This window comes from Neodiprion lecontei, chromosome 4 (assembly GCF_021901455.1).
Source record: "Neodiprion lecontei isolate iyNeoLeco1 chromosome 4, iyNeoLeco1.1, whole genome shotgun sequence".
Classification (NCBI taxonomy): domain Eukaryota; kingdom Metazoa; phylum Arthropoda; class Insecta; order Hymenoptera; family Diprionidae; genus Neodiprion; species Neodiprion lecontei.
Window position 1 is genome coordinate 24,992,576 of NC_060263.1, and position 19,811 is coordinate 25,012,386.

At 38.4% G+C, this 19,811-nt stretch overlaps 1 protein-coding gene across 5 annotated transcripts in view; it reads left to right on the top strand.

Moving 5' to 3' along the window:
- LOC107223862 (probable nuclear hormone receptor HR3) overlaps nt 1-19,811 on the top strand; it is a 197,581-nt gene that overhangs the window by 29,503 nt on the left and 148,267 nt on the right. For 3 of the 5 annotated variants that reach the window (XM_046737807.1, XM_046737809.1, XM_046737819.1), the window contains one exon: nt 2,169-2,263. In XM_046737807.1, coding sequence (XP_046593763.1) covers nt 2,169-2,263 — 95 coding nt within the window. Of the gene's footprint in view, nt 1-2,168; nt 2,264-10,025; nt 10,300-11,011; nt 12,147-19,811 lie in introns of those variants that run through there. The other 2 variants (XM_046737808.1, XM_046737821.1) reach the window with 2 other exon arrangements.

Here is a 19,811-nt window from a genome sequence, read left to right on the forward strand (position 1 = left end):
TAATTACGAGATGTTTAAGATTTGCGCTCGACGGTCTCTTTAAAACAGATTTGTGTCGTTTGTTGGAATCTGCACTGATGGCAGCTATTTCGAAAGCGTTAGAAACGGATTGTCAAAATTGCTAAAAATATTTAGTTTTAAAATAACTACTGGGGCCTTCCACTCCAATTCAGCAAACGGTAGACCATGACATTTTTTACCTGCACCGAGAATTTTTTCTACGTTGGTACGACTACTGAAAAACTTGTAGGAATTTTTTCAATTTTTTTGAATCACGTCCTTACCCTGTGGTTTTTTTGAACCCATATCAAAAACATCCAAATTGATTTTTATGAATCGAGATGGTCCCACTCTGAATCTTGCGTGAAAATGTTTCTTTTCGGAAATCAAAAGTTTCTTTTCTTATTTTATAAAAATTCTTATAATCTTTTCACGGGTCGTACTGACGTAGAAAAAATCCTTGGTGAAATTAAAAAATGTCATGGTCAACCGTTTACTCAAATGGCGTGGAAAGCTCCTGCCATTTTTGATACTTGCCAAGCGTTAGAAACCTGTTTTGGCATTTATTTTTTTATCCCTTTACAAGAATCTTGCCCTGCTATCGCATTCGGCAAACCAAAACTTTCAAACGAATGATCATGGAGAATTTTTGGTAGTTTATTCGTACCGTAAATACCTAAATTTATCCTAGTAATTGTCTGTATTGAAATGGGAAAAATATAAAATTATCAATAGATTTTGTAGCGACAATTGGTAAAACCTCGTTGACTTTGTATAAATAAGTATCGTGCGTTGCTACATGATTGTCGTGTATCATAATTAGCAGAATTTAAAAAATGACGGTCATCCAATAATTGACTTATCTACATTTTTATACGCGAGCCTTTTTCGTTCTCTAAGGAACCTGTTTTTTTCTCTTCCAAATCTTATGAAGATTATAATTCGTTCGATTTTGTCGAAAAATGTGAACTTGTCCCAATTTCATACTAATCAAGGAATTTTTTTTTTTTTGAAACAATTGTAGCATCATCGGTAGATGTATAAGGGGGGTCTGGGTAATTTTGTTCACTTAGCCCTGATGTCAGCTCCCCGATTCCAACATCAGCCTCGATTCCTTCCTTACCCACAATTCGGTCATACGCTTATCTGATACTTGCTCTCCGATAAGAATACTCTTACCGATAGACAATTTATTAATTTATACATTTATTTATTAAATAATTCATTTATCGTTTTTTTCTTTCCAATAACAGACTCGCTAATAGGAGGTTGAATCCATCTGAAATCATGCAGGCCGGCGGAGGTCATTTTCCATAATTCCTCGTAACTGAAGTATAATTTCCGAAAAATAACTGCCAATCTGACAATATTCGAGTTTTTCTCAAAATTCTTGTTTTGGAATACGTAAAAGCTCACACTCCGTCAGATCAGATATCAAAATCCAAAAAATTAACAAATTTGCAAAAATTATAGTGATTTGAAAATCAACAAACAGTCGTTTTCCTGAAAAAGCACAGTTTCGATTTTTCTGAAAATTTAGCATATTTTGATAGGGAGTATACACGATATATCCTATGAATGGCAATATCGATTTATTATTATTTTTCGAGATATCGACGTTTTTAGATGAGTAGTATTAGGAATAAGAAAGCTTCCTCCACTGAATACAATTCAATTATTCATTTCCCTGCAGATGAAAATTCCTGTGAAAAATATATAATATTAGTTTTTGAATTTCGTATCAGCTTTTTTCAATGGATTCGTTAATGCGGATCGCATGTGAAATTTATTTTTCATTCCAAACATTTTTGCGCAAATACGAGAGGCCTACGTTTAATTGCTGCAATTATTTTATGTTGTCATTTTTTCCGATTCTTCAAAATGAAACATTGGCTTTCATTCTCTTCTTTGTGTTTTGACAATCAAGTTAAAATGATTGTGGGTAAGGCAGGAATCGAGGCTGATGTCGGAGTCGGGGAACTGACGTCAGTGTCGAGTGAACAAAATTACCCAAAACCTCCCTTAAATATCTACTGTCATCTTTGTCAAAGGTGTGTCAAAACCTCCTCAAATTAGTAGTTTGCTGCCGATGAGCAGACTTGCAAATTGCTCGATCTTTCCAGCCTTGAAAAAATCCAAATTTCTCATGAAAATTTTTTCTATTTCAGCGACACAGCCATGCGGTTATCTCTCGCAACTCGGGTCTCTGTCATCATCCCATTTCTGGCCTGGCAACTGTTGTTCGAGCCGCAGAGCGATGCAGGTAACGCAAAATTTCTCTGCTACACATTTGTTGGCGCTAGGTAATCCTACCGACAGGTCGCGTCGTGCCGAACAAATCGACTCTCTAATGCCGACGCGACTTGGAATAGCAACAGATGGCTTTTCCGATGGCCGTACAGACTGCCTCGATGAATTTTCCTTGCAAATAAAAAAAAGTTCCCGCTCGGAAAAGCCGTGGGAAATTTTTTGAAACGCAAAGTGTGATCATGAATATTTGTCAAACTTTGGTTTCTTCGATTGTATTTTTTCTTAGAACTCGGTAGGATTTTCCAATAACTATTACCTATGCAATTTACGAATTAATTAAATTTTTTCAAACAGATGATTTGATTTTCGTATTCATATTTCGTATTCGAAAGTTTTCTTCCTTGTTAGAATTAATGTTCATGATTCTTCGGGTACCAAGAATCATGCTGAACAAAATCACGGGAAAGTTTTTTTAAAAATTGAGAAATTAATCAAATCATTGAGTTCAATTGGTCAATTTATACGAGCAGAATGTACGCCGAATGGAAGCGTCAACAATACCATATTCGTTCCTGAATAAATTTGAAAGTAGATTTAACTTCTTTTCGCATAAATATACCGCAAAGTTTTAACAGCGTAGTACAGTACAGTATATAAATTTATATACACGTACGTACAGTATACGATACGAATATAAGCGCACAAACACAACGATATTTGACGAAATTTTTATAATTACAATTCTCTCTGTGATGTATTCCGCATGTATGGGCTACGTGTACAAAATTCAATTTTTGTTTTTCACCCCCGTATCGAAAATAACAAGTTCTATAGAATATTCATTTCGACTAAATCGACGAAATGATTCAACTGAGGATTTCGCCGTTTTGCCATATATTGTTTACTGCAATCATCGCAATTTGACACCTAGTTATCGGTAGAGTGCTACTACTCTATCGTTAGCTTACAAATACGATAGTTTTATCAAGTAATCAACGGACACCAATCTGTTAGTACAAATAATATAAAACATAGCGAATTGTTTTGCGATACGTCATCTGATGGTAAAAAATCAAACTAATACAACCAGATAATGGAACAGGTATACCAGTGATTACATTCAATTAATTTATGCGACATGAGTAATTTGAAACCTCAAAGATTACGATTTTCCTCGATCGGAATTAAAAACTTGGGTTATGTTTTAATAAAATGGCGCCGAAAAGCCGGCTCTGACGTGATGAGGACATTTACGATACGTCATAGTCTTCGCACACATCACGCTGGCAGATCAACCGCACCGTGTAATAACGTGAATACGGTAAAAAATAAAAAGAAGAACCGAGCGAAGCCAATTTTCACTCGCGCAGCGTCGATTATTTCGTACATCCGAATACGGTTACGCATAAACGTAACGCATTTAAGCGGCGAGTCTGCGACGCGTATGCAAATTATTAATCGAGCTTGCACGCGAGTATCGTCGTCACACAGGCATCGCTCTACACGCTCCATGGGCTTGTCGGCGTATCGACGTATGCGCAATATCGCATCTATCGACGTAGGTAACATAACGTAACGTAACGCAACGCGTATATGTGAGTAAGTGTGTTACGCCACGAAGCTTATTGCACGCAGCCAAGTTAAGGCATCGCTGTCGGTGATGGTAAAAGGTCCGCATGGAGGGGGATATACCGCTAGCTGGCAGTGTTACATCGACCCTCAACCACCGGTTCGTTTTACCGTTGTAGCCCGGCGTACGATGAGCTATAGTTCATTCAACTACATACTCGGCGTCGAAGCGTGGCCGAAGAGGTTCTTGACTCCTGAAGGACAGCCTTGCCGGCTCGACTCGTTACTCGTCGGTCCAGCTGATGATTATTTGATATGGTGCTCACGATGAACGATGATGCGCGACTCATGATTATTTCATATGGCCCACGCGCCCACGCGATCCGCTGGACGTTTGCAACGATCCCGTCTAATGTGCCCAAGCCGTACACGTAGAGTACGTAGAGTAGTCGATTCCAATCGCATTGCCGCGGGGATCGCGTTTCCTCAAAATTTGATTCAGCGGAAAGAAATCACGTAGCGCGGTATACGGTATACGGTATACGGTACAGGGTAAAAGGTGCTATGTCTCATTTTTATACCGCGATACGTTACACAAGACTCACGTGAACGCTACTTTGTTTGTGTGTGTGTGATGAGTAAGTGGGTAGTAGAATGGGTCTAGGTGTAAATGTTCGTACGCGCGAGATACAATTTTGCGAACCGTCGAGTGTGAGTAATTAACTCTTACGTGACACACCGGGGTCAAAATAACCCCGCGGAAATTTCACCGTAAATTCTATGTGAAAAGTATTTAAAACAGTCAACCACCTGGGTTGATACGTACGGATCAGTAAATCCCGAGATCTGGAAGAGTTGACAATACTGATACAAAAAACACATGAACGACACACGTATGTGTAACAGCTGGAATTTCGGTATGAGAGAATGAGAAAGTAAAAAATACGTGCGGTTTACAGAGGGCGTGAATGTGAGCTTTCGGGTGTTTTGAGTACGTGTAGAGAATAAAGAAGGCGGTAGAAATTTGGACATGACGAAGTGAAGACACGTTCGGAGGAATTTGAATCTGGACGTGTTATTCGGAAGGTACCGTTCGAAGTATCTTCAGTAATGAATGAAACAATATTCTTACGATATAACAGGAATGAGTCTGTAAAATTTCGAATAAACAAGACGCAGGTAACAATAATTCAAGAAAGGATTTTCTAGTAAAAACGTTCGAAATGATTAAACTCGCGATCAGTGTTTATGGACTTATTTTCCTCGCTCAGAAGAAAAACATCGGGAAAATTTTATATCGCGGTATAGTTGTAAAGCGCCTTTACAATTCTTGACAACCATTTGTTGCACCGTACGTGCACAAACCCATCTTGCAAAGTTTCTGGCAAACTTTATAGCTTTTTATGGCGAAAAAGATAAGCCCAAAACCATTTAAATCGGATGAAAAACATCACAGTTCAGTCATGTCGAACTTTCTGATTATAAAACTTATTTTCAAATTGTTAATATCCTAGGTTCTATTGTTCAACTTTGATTAGATGCAGTCAGATGTTGTTTTTCTCATTCTTACCATCGCTGACACAAATGCCATTTTGTCAAGCTTAAAATAATTTTTTTTTTGCTTTCCTAACGTTTCATTGACCTTTCATCCTTAAGAAAAGGACTTTTTGAAAAAAGAACGCCGCAATAATCTTATGGGAATTGGGTTTCAGTGAAATCGTCTGGATTTTTTGTGTTTTAGATCTTGGCATTCTAAAAAATAGCTTTGATTTTTCGATGGAAAATTGGACATTAGAGTTTACAAAAAAACGTCACTGCATTTCAAATAAATTGACGGAGTTTTTATTTGAAACAGTGTGACGTTTTTTATTTAGCATGTTGAAACTTTAATTGTGGCGTGATTAAATCTCACGAGCTGATCGTTGTTTAACTTACTTGTTGCTGACATATTTTTGCAAATTATAGATAAAACTAATCGAAACGCGTCGGTGATCCGTTCGGACAAACGGCTGCAGTATCCCGGAAGTGTGAATAAGACACTGATCGTTGTCAAAAATCCATTTCTAGTAGATTCGTACGATTTCACTTTGATACAAGAGCTTATTTCATTCAGAAAACTATTTTCAACAAATTTAAGGAATCAATTTTCTCTTAATACCTTGGCATCGTTGAATATTTGATTCTACTATTTTTCACCCATGTCGATTATGATCGACAAATAGTGACAACATATTCTAGTTGACTGCTCGAAAAAAGAAAATTTGTTGCAGCAACTTTGCAGAAAATAATCTCCTGAATACAATGAGCTATCGCAGTGTAAAGTGGAACGAATATATTAGATTTTTAACAATTTCGACGTGATTTGAAATAAAATAACGATATATTCAAACTTTTGTTTGTAACTTTAGTATTTTGTATTTTTACATTTTTTAGAAGATCTTCGCAGCCTACGAATATAATAATTTGATGAATACTTGATGTACGACTACCTCGTAACGATATTGTTAGTTAAAAAGTGTCGATTTTCGGCTAAACCAATTTCCTTGAGTCATCGTCAACTGAAGGTGAAAGACCCAGTGATCGTTTCCTCGATATACACTGCTATTATTATATTCGTATTGTTCAAAGTCATCGACACTCTGCGTGCGGAGCAGGGATACCAATCAGGAAGCAAATAGCTTATCGAGTTATCGCCGTTCGCGCCACGCGGCCTGCAAACTGCAGAGTTGTGTAAAGAGTCTGCATTTCCAATCACGGACGATCGCTGCAGGCGTTAAGGGCGTGCCACCATATTGCATTTTCGACACCCGAACCGTTACGCATATTACGCGAATACAAATACAGATGATCGAGTTGTCTGATACACGCCTTGCAATTACCAAGCCTGGGATGTTGCGTGCACTGTAGGGTGGTTGTTTTTTCAACATTTTCTTTTTCCTTCTTACGCGCCGTTAGAAGAATTAGTTTTTAGACTCAAACGAAGCCTCGTGAAACCGGAACTTGGTAGCAAAATTCTAAAAGGTGACTCGACCGGTTTGACTTTCTGAAACACTCTAACCAAAATATTTCAAATAAAAAAACACCCTGTAGTACTGGTTGCAAGAGGAAGTGGTGAGCCTTACCAGATTCAATGCCCGATTGCGCATGCGCGAGCACGAGCAAAGCGATTACAATTATAATTGAAAACCAGGAAATGTAATCGATTACTCTTTGTAGTTGATGAGGAGGTGATCAGATTGCCTTATGATTCTGAGGAAAATATTTTACTGGTATCGCAGAAGATTTTCACAGTGATGAATGAGGCACTGCAGTGAAAATGTGAGAAGGGCTTGAGTTGATTAGAATAAATTATTGTAAATTATTCAATGTTTGAACGGCAATCCGAGCTTGCATGATGACGAATGCCTTAAGGGGCACACCTAGTGTGACAGCCTAAAAAAAAGGCGATTTTTGGGAATTAAAAAAAAAAAACTACTCTATCAATTATTTAAAAATTTTAAGGGTATATTTATACATCCAATCAGAGAGCTTAACGGTCTCAGCCTCACGTGTCATTTTTGTGCACAAGGCATGACAATAAGTTTTATTACTTGAATGTTACAAAAGCTTATTTTACCCAATTAGCAAACATTTACTCTGCCGTGAATTAGAATTGATTACACCTGGGTATATAAATATAAATTCAACGTATCTTGACACGTTTTTAATGTTGTTCCCATAATTTTATTGACTAATTGCATTTCCATCTCTTTAATAATTTTGCAAGATCCGTTACGGGTGAGACGTGAGACGCCGTCGACTGTATATTAAAACTCATGTCAAATAAGAGAAGAGTTCGTAGTTTTGCAATCGAATAGTCACAGTCTTGACATGAGTGAAGAAATTACTGCAATCGGAATTCGAGGTTCATCCTCTTGAGAATTCGAAGAATGTTCGAAACGTTTTCGGACCAACCGCAACCTTCCAGCCGGATTCGCAATTTCGCTCAACGCAGCTCTACATCCGATTGTTCGGCAAAGTTTGCAAAACTCAAGCTCCGTAAGTTGGCCGTGGAATAGTCTCAGTAACGGTTTTTATTCGCGCAACACAGCGAATCGCAATTTCAATCTAACGATGTTAATTAGCAACGCAATCAACTAATTACTCACAATTATTTTCATATCTTACCCCGTCTAGTTTTATTTGCTGTACGAAACTGCTAATTATGTGCCTAGCAACGCGACGTGCGCGTTTTTAATATCTACTTCAATATCGTTATCATGTCCAGTAAGAATCAACTTCTTGTAGTATTTCGCTTCCGTATTTGCGCGTGTGGGTGCCTGTATGTATTTTTTTTTTCTCATTCGCTTTAATATTTCGGTTCATTCTCGCTCTAGCCCAACGAACCGTTTACCGGTTTCTTTCGTGTTCCAACCGGCAAAACGGTTATCCACACACAACCGATAAATTCGGATTCGATGACTGTGATATAAGCCAATTTCGAACAATACTAACAAGTTACATCAATTTAGGGCTATTTCATATAAATCAGGAACAATAGGTTCTTGAAATTTCCCAAACTCGCTTAAGTCGAAACTTAATCGATATATCGAGTGTGATGTATAATCACTTGCGCTAAACTAGTAATTGGGTTTGTTTGATTAAAATTTGAAGTATTTGAAGTAAGTCAAAGCGGTTGATGCTTTTTAATCAATTTTCAACTAAACAGAATTTTCTTTAAATTTGGATTCCTGATCCCTGATTTTCGATGTTATATCATAACCTGTACAGCCGTATACCAAACACTTTTAATACCCGACATCTGGAGACGCAGGTTTTTTTTTATCCTTTTTTTCAGCATACGCGTGTGTCGAGTCTTGATTCGGTATTCCGTAAGCCAGTACCTGTAATCAAAACTATTGCTCACAGACCGTTACCCGAAAGGCCTAAAATACTAGACATAAATTCAGTGAGATCGATTATATGGTGCGTGAAAGGATTCGCGTATTTTCTGCGCGATTAGTGCGACGGCGGAACGACCAACATCGTCGAATCTTTTCAATAGCCAACCAGATAACAGTTATAATGCGACTTGCTGGAGGAGCGGTATAATAATATTCATAGATCAATGTACGGATTACGTAGGTACATTCAACCCTGCAATCATGTATTAGGCAATACGTATACGGCAAACATTATATGCAAATTTTTTCCTCTGAATATATAGTGCGAAGGAATCGTTGTTGGGCAATTTTTTTTTTCCTTAGAGACTTATTCCAAATATTTCGCTGGAATATCAACTTGAATGGATGCGAGTTTTTTTTTTTTTTTTTTTATTCGGAGCAAAAAAGATCGCGAATCCATGAATCTGAATTTTATACTTTTACGACTCAACATATTCTTCACCCCTAAATTGCTTCTACATTATTAAAAAGTAACCGAAAAGTGATATTTGAAGATAATTCTCACTGAGCTAACCTTTATTAAAGTATAGGAATACTTTTTTATCGTTCCATATCAATGAGTAGTGGATGATAAAAGAGATTTCAGTCCCACGAAATGCTCATCTATACTAAATTAGCACAAGAAATTCAGTGTTTTTGATCGAAACGTGTTAGTACAATGAGTACGGAAGTAATAAAAATAAGTGAAATATTGATTTCGCTAACAATTAGGTACTTTATGTTCGTCGAAAATTGTGATATTCCGGTTATTGTTAGGATCGCATCTAAATACCCATGACTACATTTTCAAAACAAAATCATTACAGTAAATATTATAGAAATTCGTAAATCGATCAATCTATTGCCTTCTAATGTAAAATTGTGTCTTCGGAAAGAAAAAATATCATAATCGAAACAAGAATCACATAAATCAGAAGATAGGTATGTAAGAAATTCATTGGCTCCGATAAGAAAGAATTGACGAAAGTAATAATTCCACGATGAAATGTGACAAACCGTAACTTGGATCGCAAAGTAGCTAATATCGAAGCCTGGTGCTTATTAGAATCTGCTTCGAATATACCAACATTTTGTAAGTCGACCGACGCTAACACGTATTCAAAAATCACATCCAACCGTAAATGTCCGAGCCTCAGAAAATTTTGCAAACGAAATCTTAACCCGAGATGCTATACGACGTGGTTCAACCAAATCCTGGTATTCAATGTTTTGAAAGTTACTATGATAACACAAAGAGTCTAATTTTCATTGATTTACACCCAGAATGATTAAACACAACAGAATCTTTCGATAACGGATCGTCGTTGAAGTACAACGTAACAGCGTTTATAAATTTACTCTCGATTCGTGAAGCCACTTCGTGCCTGAAACTCTCCGGCTGCAGGTGAATCCTGGATAACGGATATTCCGTATGATACATACGCGCGAGCACGTATGTGCATATAAACAAAGGACGGTGAATCGCGAGTGTATGTACAAGGTATGCCACACCATGTACACAGCGTTTCAAAATCCAAGTAACCATCAGGCGGCAGAAGCTGGTGCCCCGGGTAGGGGGAGGACAAGGGGGCGGGGGGGAGTTACAGGAGGAAGGAACACCGAGGAGGGGAGACGTCGGACACCTGTGGCTCTTGGATAGCCGCACTCTCAGAGTCACTCAGCGACCACCACCACCGCACCTCCGAACCACTCACTCAATTATTTTGTTATACCGAACCTTGGATATTAAAAACATACATACATACATAAATATACACGTTTTCGTATCACGCTCATAAAACAAAAAAATTTAAAAAAATTAAAAAAAAAAAAAAAAAACGACATTACAACATCACCCGGTCTCGAAAGATTCCCCTGCAACCGTCCTTGTTTCTCGTTTTTTTTTTTTTTTTTTTTTTTAATTTTTATTTTCCCATTTCTTCTTTAGTCTTTAACCCCTTCGTCGTTATCGTTGTTATTATTATTAATACTATTATTGTTATCATTATTATTATTATTATTATTATTATTATTACCGTTGTTGTTATTGTTAATATTATTTTTGTTGTTGTCGTTATTATTATTATTATTATTATTATTATTATTATTATTATTATTATTACAATCGTCGTTGTTATTGTTATTATCTCGTTGTAACGTTTCTTTTTTTTCTTTCCTCCTCAAATTTTACTCCTTTTTATTCGACCAGAGAAAAAGGGGGGAAAATAAAAGGAGAAGATATAAATATATTTGAAAAAAAAAAAAACAATAAAGAAAAGAATTTCAATCGGAAGGATTTTCACAAAAACACGCATGTGCGAAAGAAAATTTACACACGTACACGTACACACTGATATAGAAGAAGACGGTAAACGAGACGAGATTCGGGAATGTTAGATGTTACGGTGAGAAGAAGATATCATAGTCGTACCGCTCGTATACCTTCTTTGATTGGTTAAGAGGGAGTGGTGTACCCCACACTTCGACGACCTGCGGCGAACCGGCAACGAAATCGGCCACGCGGAAGACGCCGGTGATTCCGAGAACTGTACTCAACGGGTATCATCCGTACACGCTGATCCGCGGAATTGCAGTTGTTTCCTACCGACTCTCGGCGTGCTCTTCGTTAATCGGTCGTTTTGTGTTACGATCCGCAACCGTTGATACCGGTGCGTAAACTTATGTTCACCGTCTGATAAAGCGATCCGGCAACAACCTTAATAATAATATATTTAAAATCTGAACGTGTTGTCGCAGTAAATCTGACTGGCTGATGAAGCGCGGGACATCTTTGAGGGAACTTGTGAGACGAGAGAAGGATAAAAGGAATGAAATACAGTTTCAATTTGTTCGCGTGTTGAATTCAGTTGTCGTATATTGAAACATTTATTCGGTGATACTGCGCGATGTAAATCAATTTATTTCAATGTATCGATGTTTGTTGAAAATTGTGACAAAGAATTTAATCCGAATTCATAGATTGCTATATCGTTGATCGATGACCGGTGAAGTAATAATTTTTTTATTTAAATACTTGAACTAAACGAGAGAAGTGTATTGAAAACGAGATATCGGTGGTAACGTTAACAATAATTATTATTACTCTAACGACGGTAATAAGATTGATTAAACTCGAGGGGGAAAAAAAAAACAAAAGCACTCCATCAAAATGCGTCGGAAACATATTTTTGCTATTGTTAATATTATACGTAACTGACTCGAAACGGTGGAGTTCGTTACCAACGTGCTATATACTAATTACAGTATCGATTGGTGACGACAACTTATCAGTGAAGTGTGCATATTGTATATTTGTAAAAGGTTGCCAAGTGAGGGAAGGATACCCTTAAACATTTTCGGATAACAGGATATGCGATTCAGACAACATGCCTAGCACAATCAGAGGTCAGTGACTGCATAAATAATTTATCAATTCGTTTTTAGGAAAAGTAAACTAGACTCGTCGAGCGCACGATTTGTGAACATCGGGGTTCGGGTAACGGTTCTTAATAATTTCCGTAAGATAAAAATATTGCAAAGAAAACAGTGAGTACGACGATGATAATTTTTTTCGGGACAATTATTGCTCATCGTCGGTGTACCAAAGCGAAATTCTTTGTATAAAGCGGAAAGTGTCGGGCCGTTTGACCCGACAGGTGTCAACCGAATAGTCCGTACCTAAATGTACACTGCGGTGTTATGGAAACAGTTGTCATTCGTACAAAAGGCATTGTATGCGGTACTCCAAGTACCCGCAATGGAAATTGCTTTTTCCTCGCAAAATTCTGTGCCAACTGTGACCACCCGTAATAAAACTCATTCCGAATTACCTTGTCCACCGTACTTACCCAAAGCACCTCGACACCTGCCGGGTTAATTATGGTGAATTTTAGGGTCAATGCCTTTGTCAGTCGAGGGGAAGCTTACAATAGAAAAGAGGGACCAATCTGCCAGAAATACAATCAAAGAGGACGGTAGCGAAATCGATGGAAAGCATCCGACTTCGTTTTTCGAACCACTTTGATTTGTAATTTAAAAATCACTCTAAATCGGACACAAAAGTAGGGAATTTGTGTGAAATTACAGCTATCCGGCTATCGAGTAAAAAATGTTGAAAAAGGTCGTTTCGAGTAAAGCGAGTCCATGTTTAACCGATCAGAGTAAATAATTCGAATTTCAAAGTTCAATGCAAAGATGAACCTGGTAACGCCAAGGTGTGCAATCTGCATCGTCAGCCATTCAAAGGTTGTCATAAAAGTTGAGGGGGCGAAACCGCGACCGCAACTTAACTCGCTTCCCTCGAACTTGGCGCAGTTTCCCAACAAACCGGGTAACTGTACAACATAATCGATTTCGCATCTCGAAGGAACCTCGTTCCGCGTCCATTTCACAATGGCAACGAGCGTGACAAAAATGTGAGGATTTCATCCAAGTTAAGAATTTAACACCGGTGGTAACAGTACCTACCTCTTCTTAGCCTTGCGGTCGCGGAGGCAAGTTAAGGTCACAAGCGGTCAGTAACACACTGGCATGGCATTGCCTGTAGTGCACGGTGTAGTAAGGAAACGGCGTGTAGTAGGCACTCGTGTAAAACCCCCCTCGTACCGCGTGCACGTGTGTCGTAGGTTCAACGCGGATTGCCTACACGCTGCACGTGTGTGGAGGCAGGCATTACCGCACATATGATCGGTGCACACGCGCAACGGCGTGTATACGCGTGTAATACCTGCGTATAAATACGCGTTACCGTTAGAAGAGGCGTTCCTCCTTCATCCTCGTGTGACGCTCCTTCGTCGATTCTCAATCCCGAATTCTCGATCTACCGCATCGCGAGGAAATTCCGGTTTCACAATTAAGTATGCACGGTAGGTGTATGCGTATAATAATCGGGCTTCGGTCGACCGACGATCCGATCCATTTTCAACGGATAGTTCGCGTAAATCTCGAAGCAGCTGATCGTGGGATGTCAGTGGTAATTGTGCAACGTGCGATCCGAACGTAACACCGATTATGGATACGAATGATATTGGCATTGGTCGAGACGACGCGATCGTTGCTTGAGGGATTCCTGAAATTCTTCGGTTTACCATGAATTTTAAATACTGCTTTTCGCGCCACACTTGAAATTTCTGAAAGACAATATCGTGGTCGTAATTTTTTCATCACTACAATAAAACGATGTAAAACTACTGATTGCACGATTTTGAACTGCAAAGATAGTTGCTGTAGAAGTTTTTTCAAAAATGTAAATTTATAATGTTGATTGTTTTTTTTTTTTTTCTAAATTTATTCAGCAAAAAATTTTCCCCCGCGGAATATCGGATATAATAACAACATTAGTATGTAAGAAGATGTTGTAAACACGTTGTGAGCGGCTAAATGTATTATTTGCGTGTATAAATAAATAACCGTATAACGCATATAACGGCACTGTCATGCTGGATTTTAAAATTCCTCTGTATAAAAGCTGTTACTGCGGCTTATGCACAGCGACGACGGAAACGTAAACGACATTTATTTTACCTGCTAAGAAATTGATTTTGTCGCAGGTCGATAGGCGCTACATCGGACAAATCTTTCTCTTTATTATTGCATCAATTTTACTCACCTTCTGCAAGCAAGGAAAATTCTCTAATATAAAAATAAGGAAACCTTTGCCTTGATTCGACTATTTTATGTGGTATTACTCGTTGGCTGTGGATGTGAATATTTTAATCGACAAAACTGAAATTGTTTCGATCAAATCATTTGTGTATAAACGTTCGTTATAAGGTAAAAGGTCCGAATATTTTTCAATTCATCAATCAGACGGGTTCATGTATTTATCGGTACTTATTCGGTAGGTTTTGAAATTTATTTTCTTGTGTTCGCTGTGCGTGAAAAATCGGCTCATAAACGTGATTTATCATTATTGAAAATTCAAGATTCATCAAGTCCGTCGATAAAAATTGAGGAAGTTTATTGCGACATAAAAACTGTGGTACCTTATACATAGCGGTAAAAAATAATTAATGAAAGATTGGCTGATACTACATGTACCTCCATTTATATTGATCGAATAATCGAACGTCTTTTTTGACTAAGATTCGTGAAAAATATGTATATGGGGACGTAAAATGTCGATTAGCATAACTCTCCAACTTTTTCACATGATATACGGAACTTAAATACACGTCAGATCTCCGCAAAGAATCTGTCAACCTGCACGCATGTACACGCAATAACGTTTATTACATCACATGTACGTATATGTATAGATAGGCAGAGCGAATATCCAACGGGCGAATGGTCTGTCGACTGATACAATGTAATTTTCATGCGCTAAAATCCGAAGGCAATCGTTCGCGAGGATGACCAACCATCGCGAACGTAACCTCAAAAATTTTGACAGTCGTCGCTGGTAATTGTGTTCAACACCGACAACTGTAAAAATTTTAGAGGTTACATACATCGCGGCGAACTGTAATATGAATTTATGACGGTTGGTCACCCTGACAAATAACGGCTCTCGAATTATACCAAATGCGTATTACATTGTAGCAGATGACCGACCGTTTGGCCGTTAGATAATCACTCCGTAGATGTATATATATGCGGATATATTTAGGCAAGTGCGCTAAATTATCGACGTAACCGCGCGTAAGCAGCAATGATTTAATACGCGCAAAATAATCGCCCGACCTGGCCCAACTTTTCTCCCAGACTCGAGAACAACTGTATTATAATAATAATATGATTAAAAAGTGATCGCGGGTCGACGAGCCGTGCAGGCCGTATAAATAATCCGTATTTACAGTTCCGCCGCATATATGTTATATCTATGTAAATTTAACTCAGGTCAGTAACGAATAAGAAGTAGAAGCTTTACATTCCCGGCAGGCAACTTCGCTCCGTTAATCTGCATTCGCCGATATTCTCAGCTCTGACGCAATATTTCGACTCCGTCGAAAATTGGTTCTTTTTCTTTTGCTCGACATACCTACGACCACAAATTTCTTCTCGTATTTGCGATTCGGCTGAGATATTAAAACTCGATTTGTATTATAGAACTCATAAATATTGTTGTAAAATCATCTTGAAAGAAGCTAATTTTTTGAATAACGTTGTGCAATGTAGCGAAATTAAAAGAATGAATTAACTTTGTCCGACAGACGAAACTCGGAATATCTGTGAACGGGTTCGTAAGTGATTTTTATTGGGTTCTCTTATAACAGAGAAATACGGTAAAACACGACGCGGAAATTTCGCAGATAAGGAGAAAGTACAGTGCAAGGTTTGAAAAATTTTCAGAGCATATGAAGGCCAGGATGACTCGACAAGAAAAAAACCAGAAAAAATTTTCGCCACGCGTATTCTATAATTCTTCCCAAGTTGGCATCTCATCAGGAAAACCATAAATTTAATGGTTGGAAATGAAATTGTTAATCGAAAGAACTTCAATTATCGAAATCAATGAAAAAACTGAAATAATTAAGAATCATTCCGCATCACTGAAAATCACACAAAAGCATGGAAAAAATCGCGTAGCAAGTGTCGGATATCACAAAAATCGTTGCAAATTTTGCAGTAAACATCGAACGGTTTCACTTCGATAACATTCTATCGACTTCCATCACACCACGTGCCTTAGTTAAATTCCAACGACTTGTTGCAAAATCAGGTGTATAAATATTGGAAGTGACTAAACATCGCTCGAAATGAACGGCAACGGGTCAGGATCAGGATTTGATTTCCAAGCGAATGACCCCTTGGGGATTACGCCGACGACGCGAGCGTGTCAGGTGGCATAGACCTTGTTTGCGCGAAATCGATTGCAAAGGCGCGTATGAATGTTGTAACAATCGGCGGTCCTCGCACACCATCGCATGGTCCGAAGTTACGGGAGGTGCTCGGTAAGAAAGTCAACATGGTTCGGCTTGGCCCTGCCCGCCGTTGGATGGACGGACAAACCGAACGGGCGGCGGTTTCGGGAGTCGAACTCACAACACTGGCTACACGGGACCTGGTTCAACCACGAACGAACAAAGGCCAAGGGGTCAACGACCCCGAACATGCGTTAGACTTGGAGCCAAACCCACGGGCTAGGAAACCCGTAGGCATATATAACCAGTGTCGTTTCCTATCTTGCGGGCCCGGTCTAACAGCTGTTACGAAGACCAGGCTAGAAACAACTTTTCTTTGCATCCGGACTGCGATCGGCTTCGTGCATCGATGATTGTTAACAACGCAAGTTGCACTGTTTTTGCCTACCGTCGGATTTAGTTGGCTCGACGTGATTCGTACGGCGATTCAACGCATCCTTTGGAATGTCCTTGTGCACTTGGATAAAAGTAGGAGAATGCTTTCCAATTTTGGGGAACGAGTTTAAATATTATTATTTTTTTCAAACTGATTTTAATTCGTCGACCGTTGGCTGTTGGTGATACTCGGGTGGAAACGAAAGTGACTATTTTTTGGTGAGACGATTTTGTCAGTAGGATTTATGACTCTCCAGAAAAGAATCTACTCCACCTACGCGTATTTATAATTCGTAAATCATGTCCGTGTTCGTTTTGAGAAAAGAATTTTACAGACTGAATTCCTGTGTAATGACTTGATCGATTTGAATGAAATTTTAAAATTAGCGAATGACCGCTTGTTGGGTGAAGATGCCTCATGAAATACTTTAAAACACTACAGCAGTTGCGATTTCCGAATGGCTTTGCGCCGATCAAATCTTTAAAATATAACGCGTGCTAAATGCTCCTAAAATTATATCGATCCAGGTTTTTTCTGTCATTTTTAAAGGTGATACGAAGTTGTAAACGTATCGAAGATGCGCGACTGTTCGAATCATCTCACGAACCGTACGTGCCCTTTACTTTTTTTCACGGTGCGTGTTTTTATCAAAATTTATTTCGGCACTGTTTTATTTCACACATAAAGTGGATTACGAATTCTCACGTAAAAATTTTTATAGCTCCTCGATGATCCTGATTCATGAGCGTGAAACCGTTTTGCGATAATTTTGCCAATTAAATCAGATACGTGTATACGACGAATCTATAATCGTACCATAGCTTTAACTTGATGTCGATAATTTTTACCGGCCACTTTACACTTCTGGTGCTTGGGAGAAAAATTCTGTAGCTATAATATGTGGCGGGTACGTATTTAATTTGCTGAATTTGCTAACGTTGCGTGATTTTGCCCGGATGGTTATTATACAGTACAAAGTACATAAAAATACATTTATGCGTTCATTAAAAAAGGCTGTACAACGAACATGTAACAGTATCTAAAATTCAATTAACTACCTCGAATAACTGCACTATTATCCATGCACAGCACACTTCGAAATATGCCTAATGATTATTAGATTCAACGGTTCGAAACCGCGATGCATTATTCAGTATAAGGAGAAATTCACTCTCTTCAATAATAATCGCTGGTCAAACAATTGATACTTTTTATTTTTATTTTCGCTCTAAATAATCAAAAACAAAAGAAAAAAAAACAGACATTAGATCTGAAAGACTTGTCAGTATTAGTGTCAAAGAACTAAAACTTGATGAGAAATGGAATTTTACTCATTTCGCAATGATCGTTTGGTAAATAAACGATGATAATTAATACCACATAGACTTGTGGAATGTTAAAAGAAGAAGAAAAATATTCGAATTGTATTTGCGGACAGCTGAGTACAGAAATCTCTCACGTTAATTCACGAGCTTTTAACGCCGCGCGGTAAAAATCCTCGCCTGTATCATTCGTATAATAGTCTCCGTGATCGAATAAGCCTAAAACAACTCAACCTAACCTAGCCTAACCTAACTTCAAACGACATTTACAGATCGGCTTGTATGGCACTTGCCAAATCATAGGTATGATTTGCGGTTCGTTAACCCCGAAGGATCGTGGCGACGTCGATGTTATCGTCGAGTTAACGACTCGCGTGGAGGGCGTATATATACGTATTACGTATAGCCGTGTCTGGAACGCGGCGCGACGTCTACGTGAGATTTGTCAGACACATATGCGCAAGACTTGCTTCACTGATCATTGATCCCTCTTTTCGTCTTTGGATGACGCAACGAGAATCAGTTTTTGGAGATACTCATGTTTACGATTTTTTTCTGCTCGTACCATTCCTCATTTTATCACTTTCCAGACTTCCCACTGAATGCGAAACCGTGCATTAAATATTCTTGCCGCGATACTCTTCGGTCTGAAACTACGCTCGGTAATCAGCGAACACTGAAAACGAATTTACGGCCGAAATGAAACGCGAAGTGTGCATCGTTGTTGGACATCTTGATTCCCTCTCGCTCCGTCAAATGTTTTCAGTTCAATTGTTTCCATGAGTTTAGCGCCATTTGTGTATAAATTACAATATTCGTCCATCAATCATTTCTGCATCGTGGCTCAGGTCAAATATTGTACCGTTTCATTCTCGTTGAGGCGTGTTTTCGATACCTAACCTATATTGCTGATTGCCGTACTGTGCATAATTACAGTGATTCGTTAGAAAAATTTTCTATAGCTCGTTTCGCTTATATTTAGAGGTTTAAATGGTAAAACAATTCTAAATAATACTTCACTGCTAATTTGAATAATGCTATATGACGTTCGTGCCTTGGCGTGGTCAATGTGCGGTACAAAGTAGTATTTTTTTTTAGCCTTTGCGAAGTACCTACGTCACGTAACAGAAATGAAGAAATACTTTGTTGCTGTGTAAAAAATTGCAGTTTGCACGTCAGATTTCGAGTCCTTTAATCAGGCGATACGCAGTCGAGACAACGATTTGTTTCAAAGGCTGTGATGATAGGATAAAAATAAGAGCGCCGTTTAAACACGGCCGTTTAGCGCAAGGAGATTCGATCCATAGCCGCCGATCGATATCTGTAGATCGAACCAAAATCTGACAGACGATTAAAGCGAGACTCGTTTTTGAAGCGTTGAAAGAATTAAGACTGGAATAAAAATGAAACGAAAAAGAAGAAAAAAAAAAAAAAAAAACGAAACGAAAGTTGCGCATGTTCTGAAATTGTATTAGCAACGGTAAGACGGAACAGGTATATTATATATTAC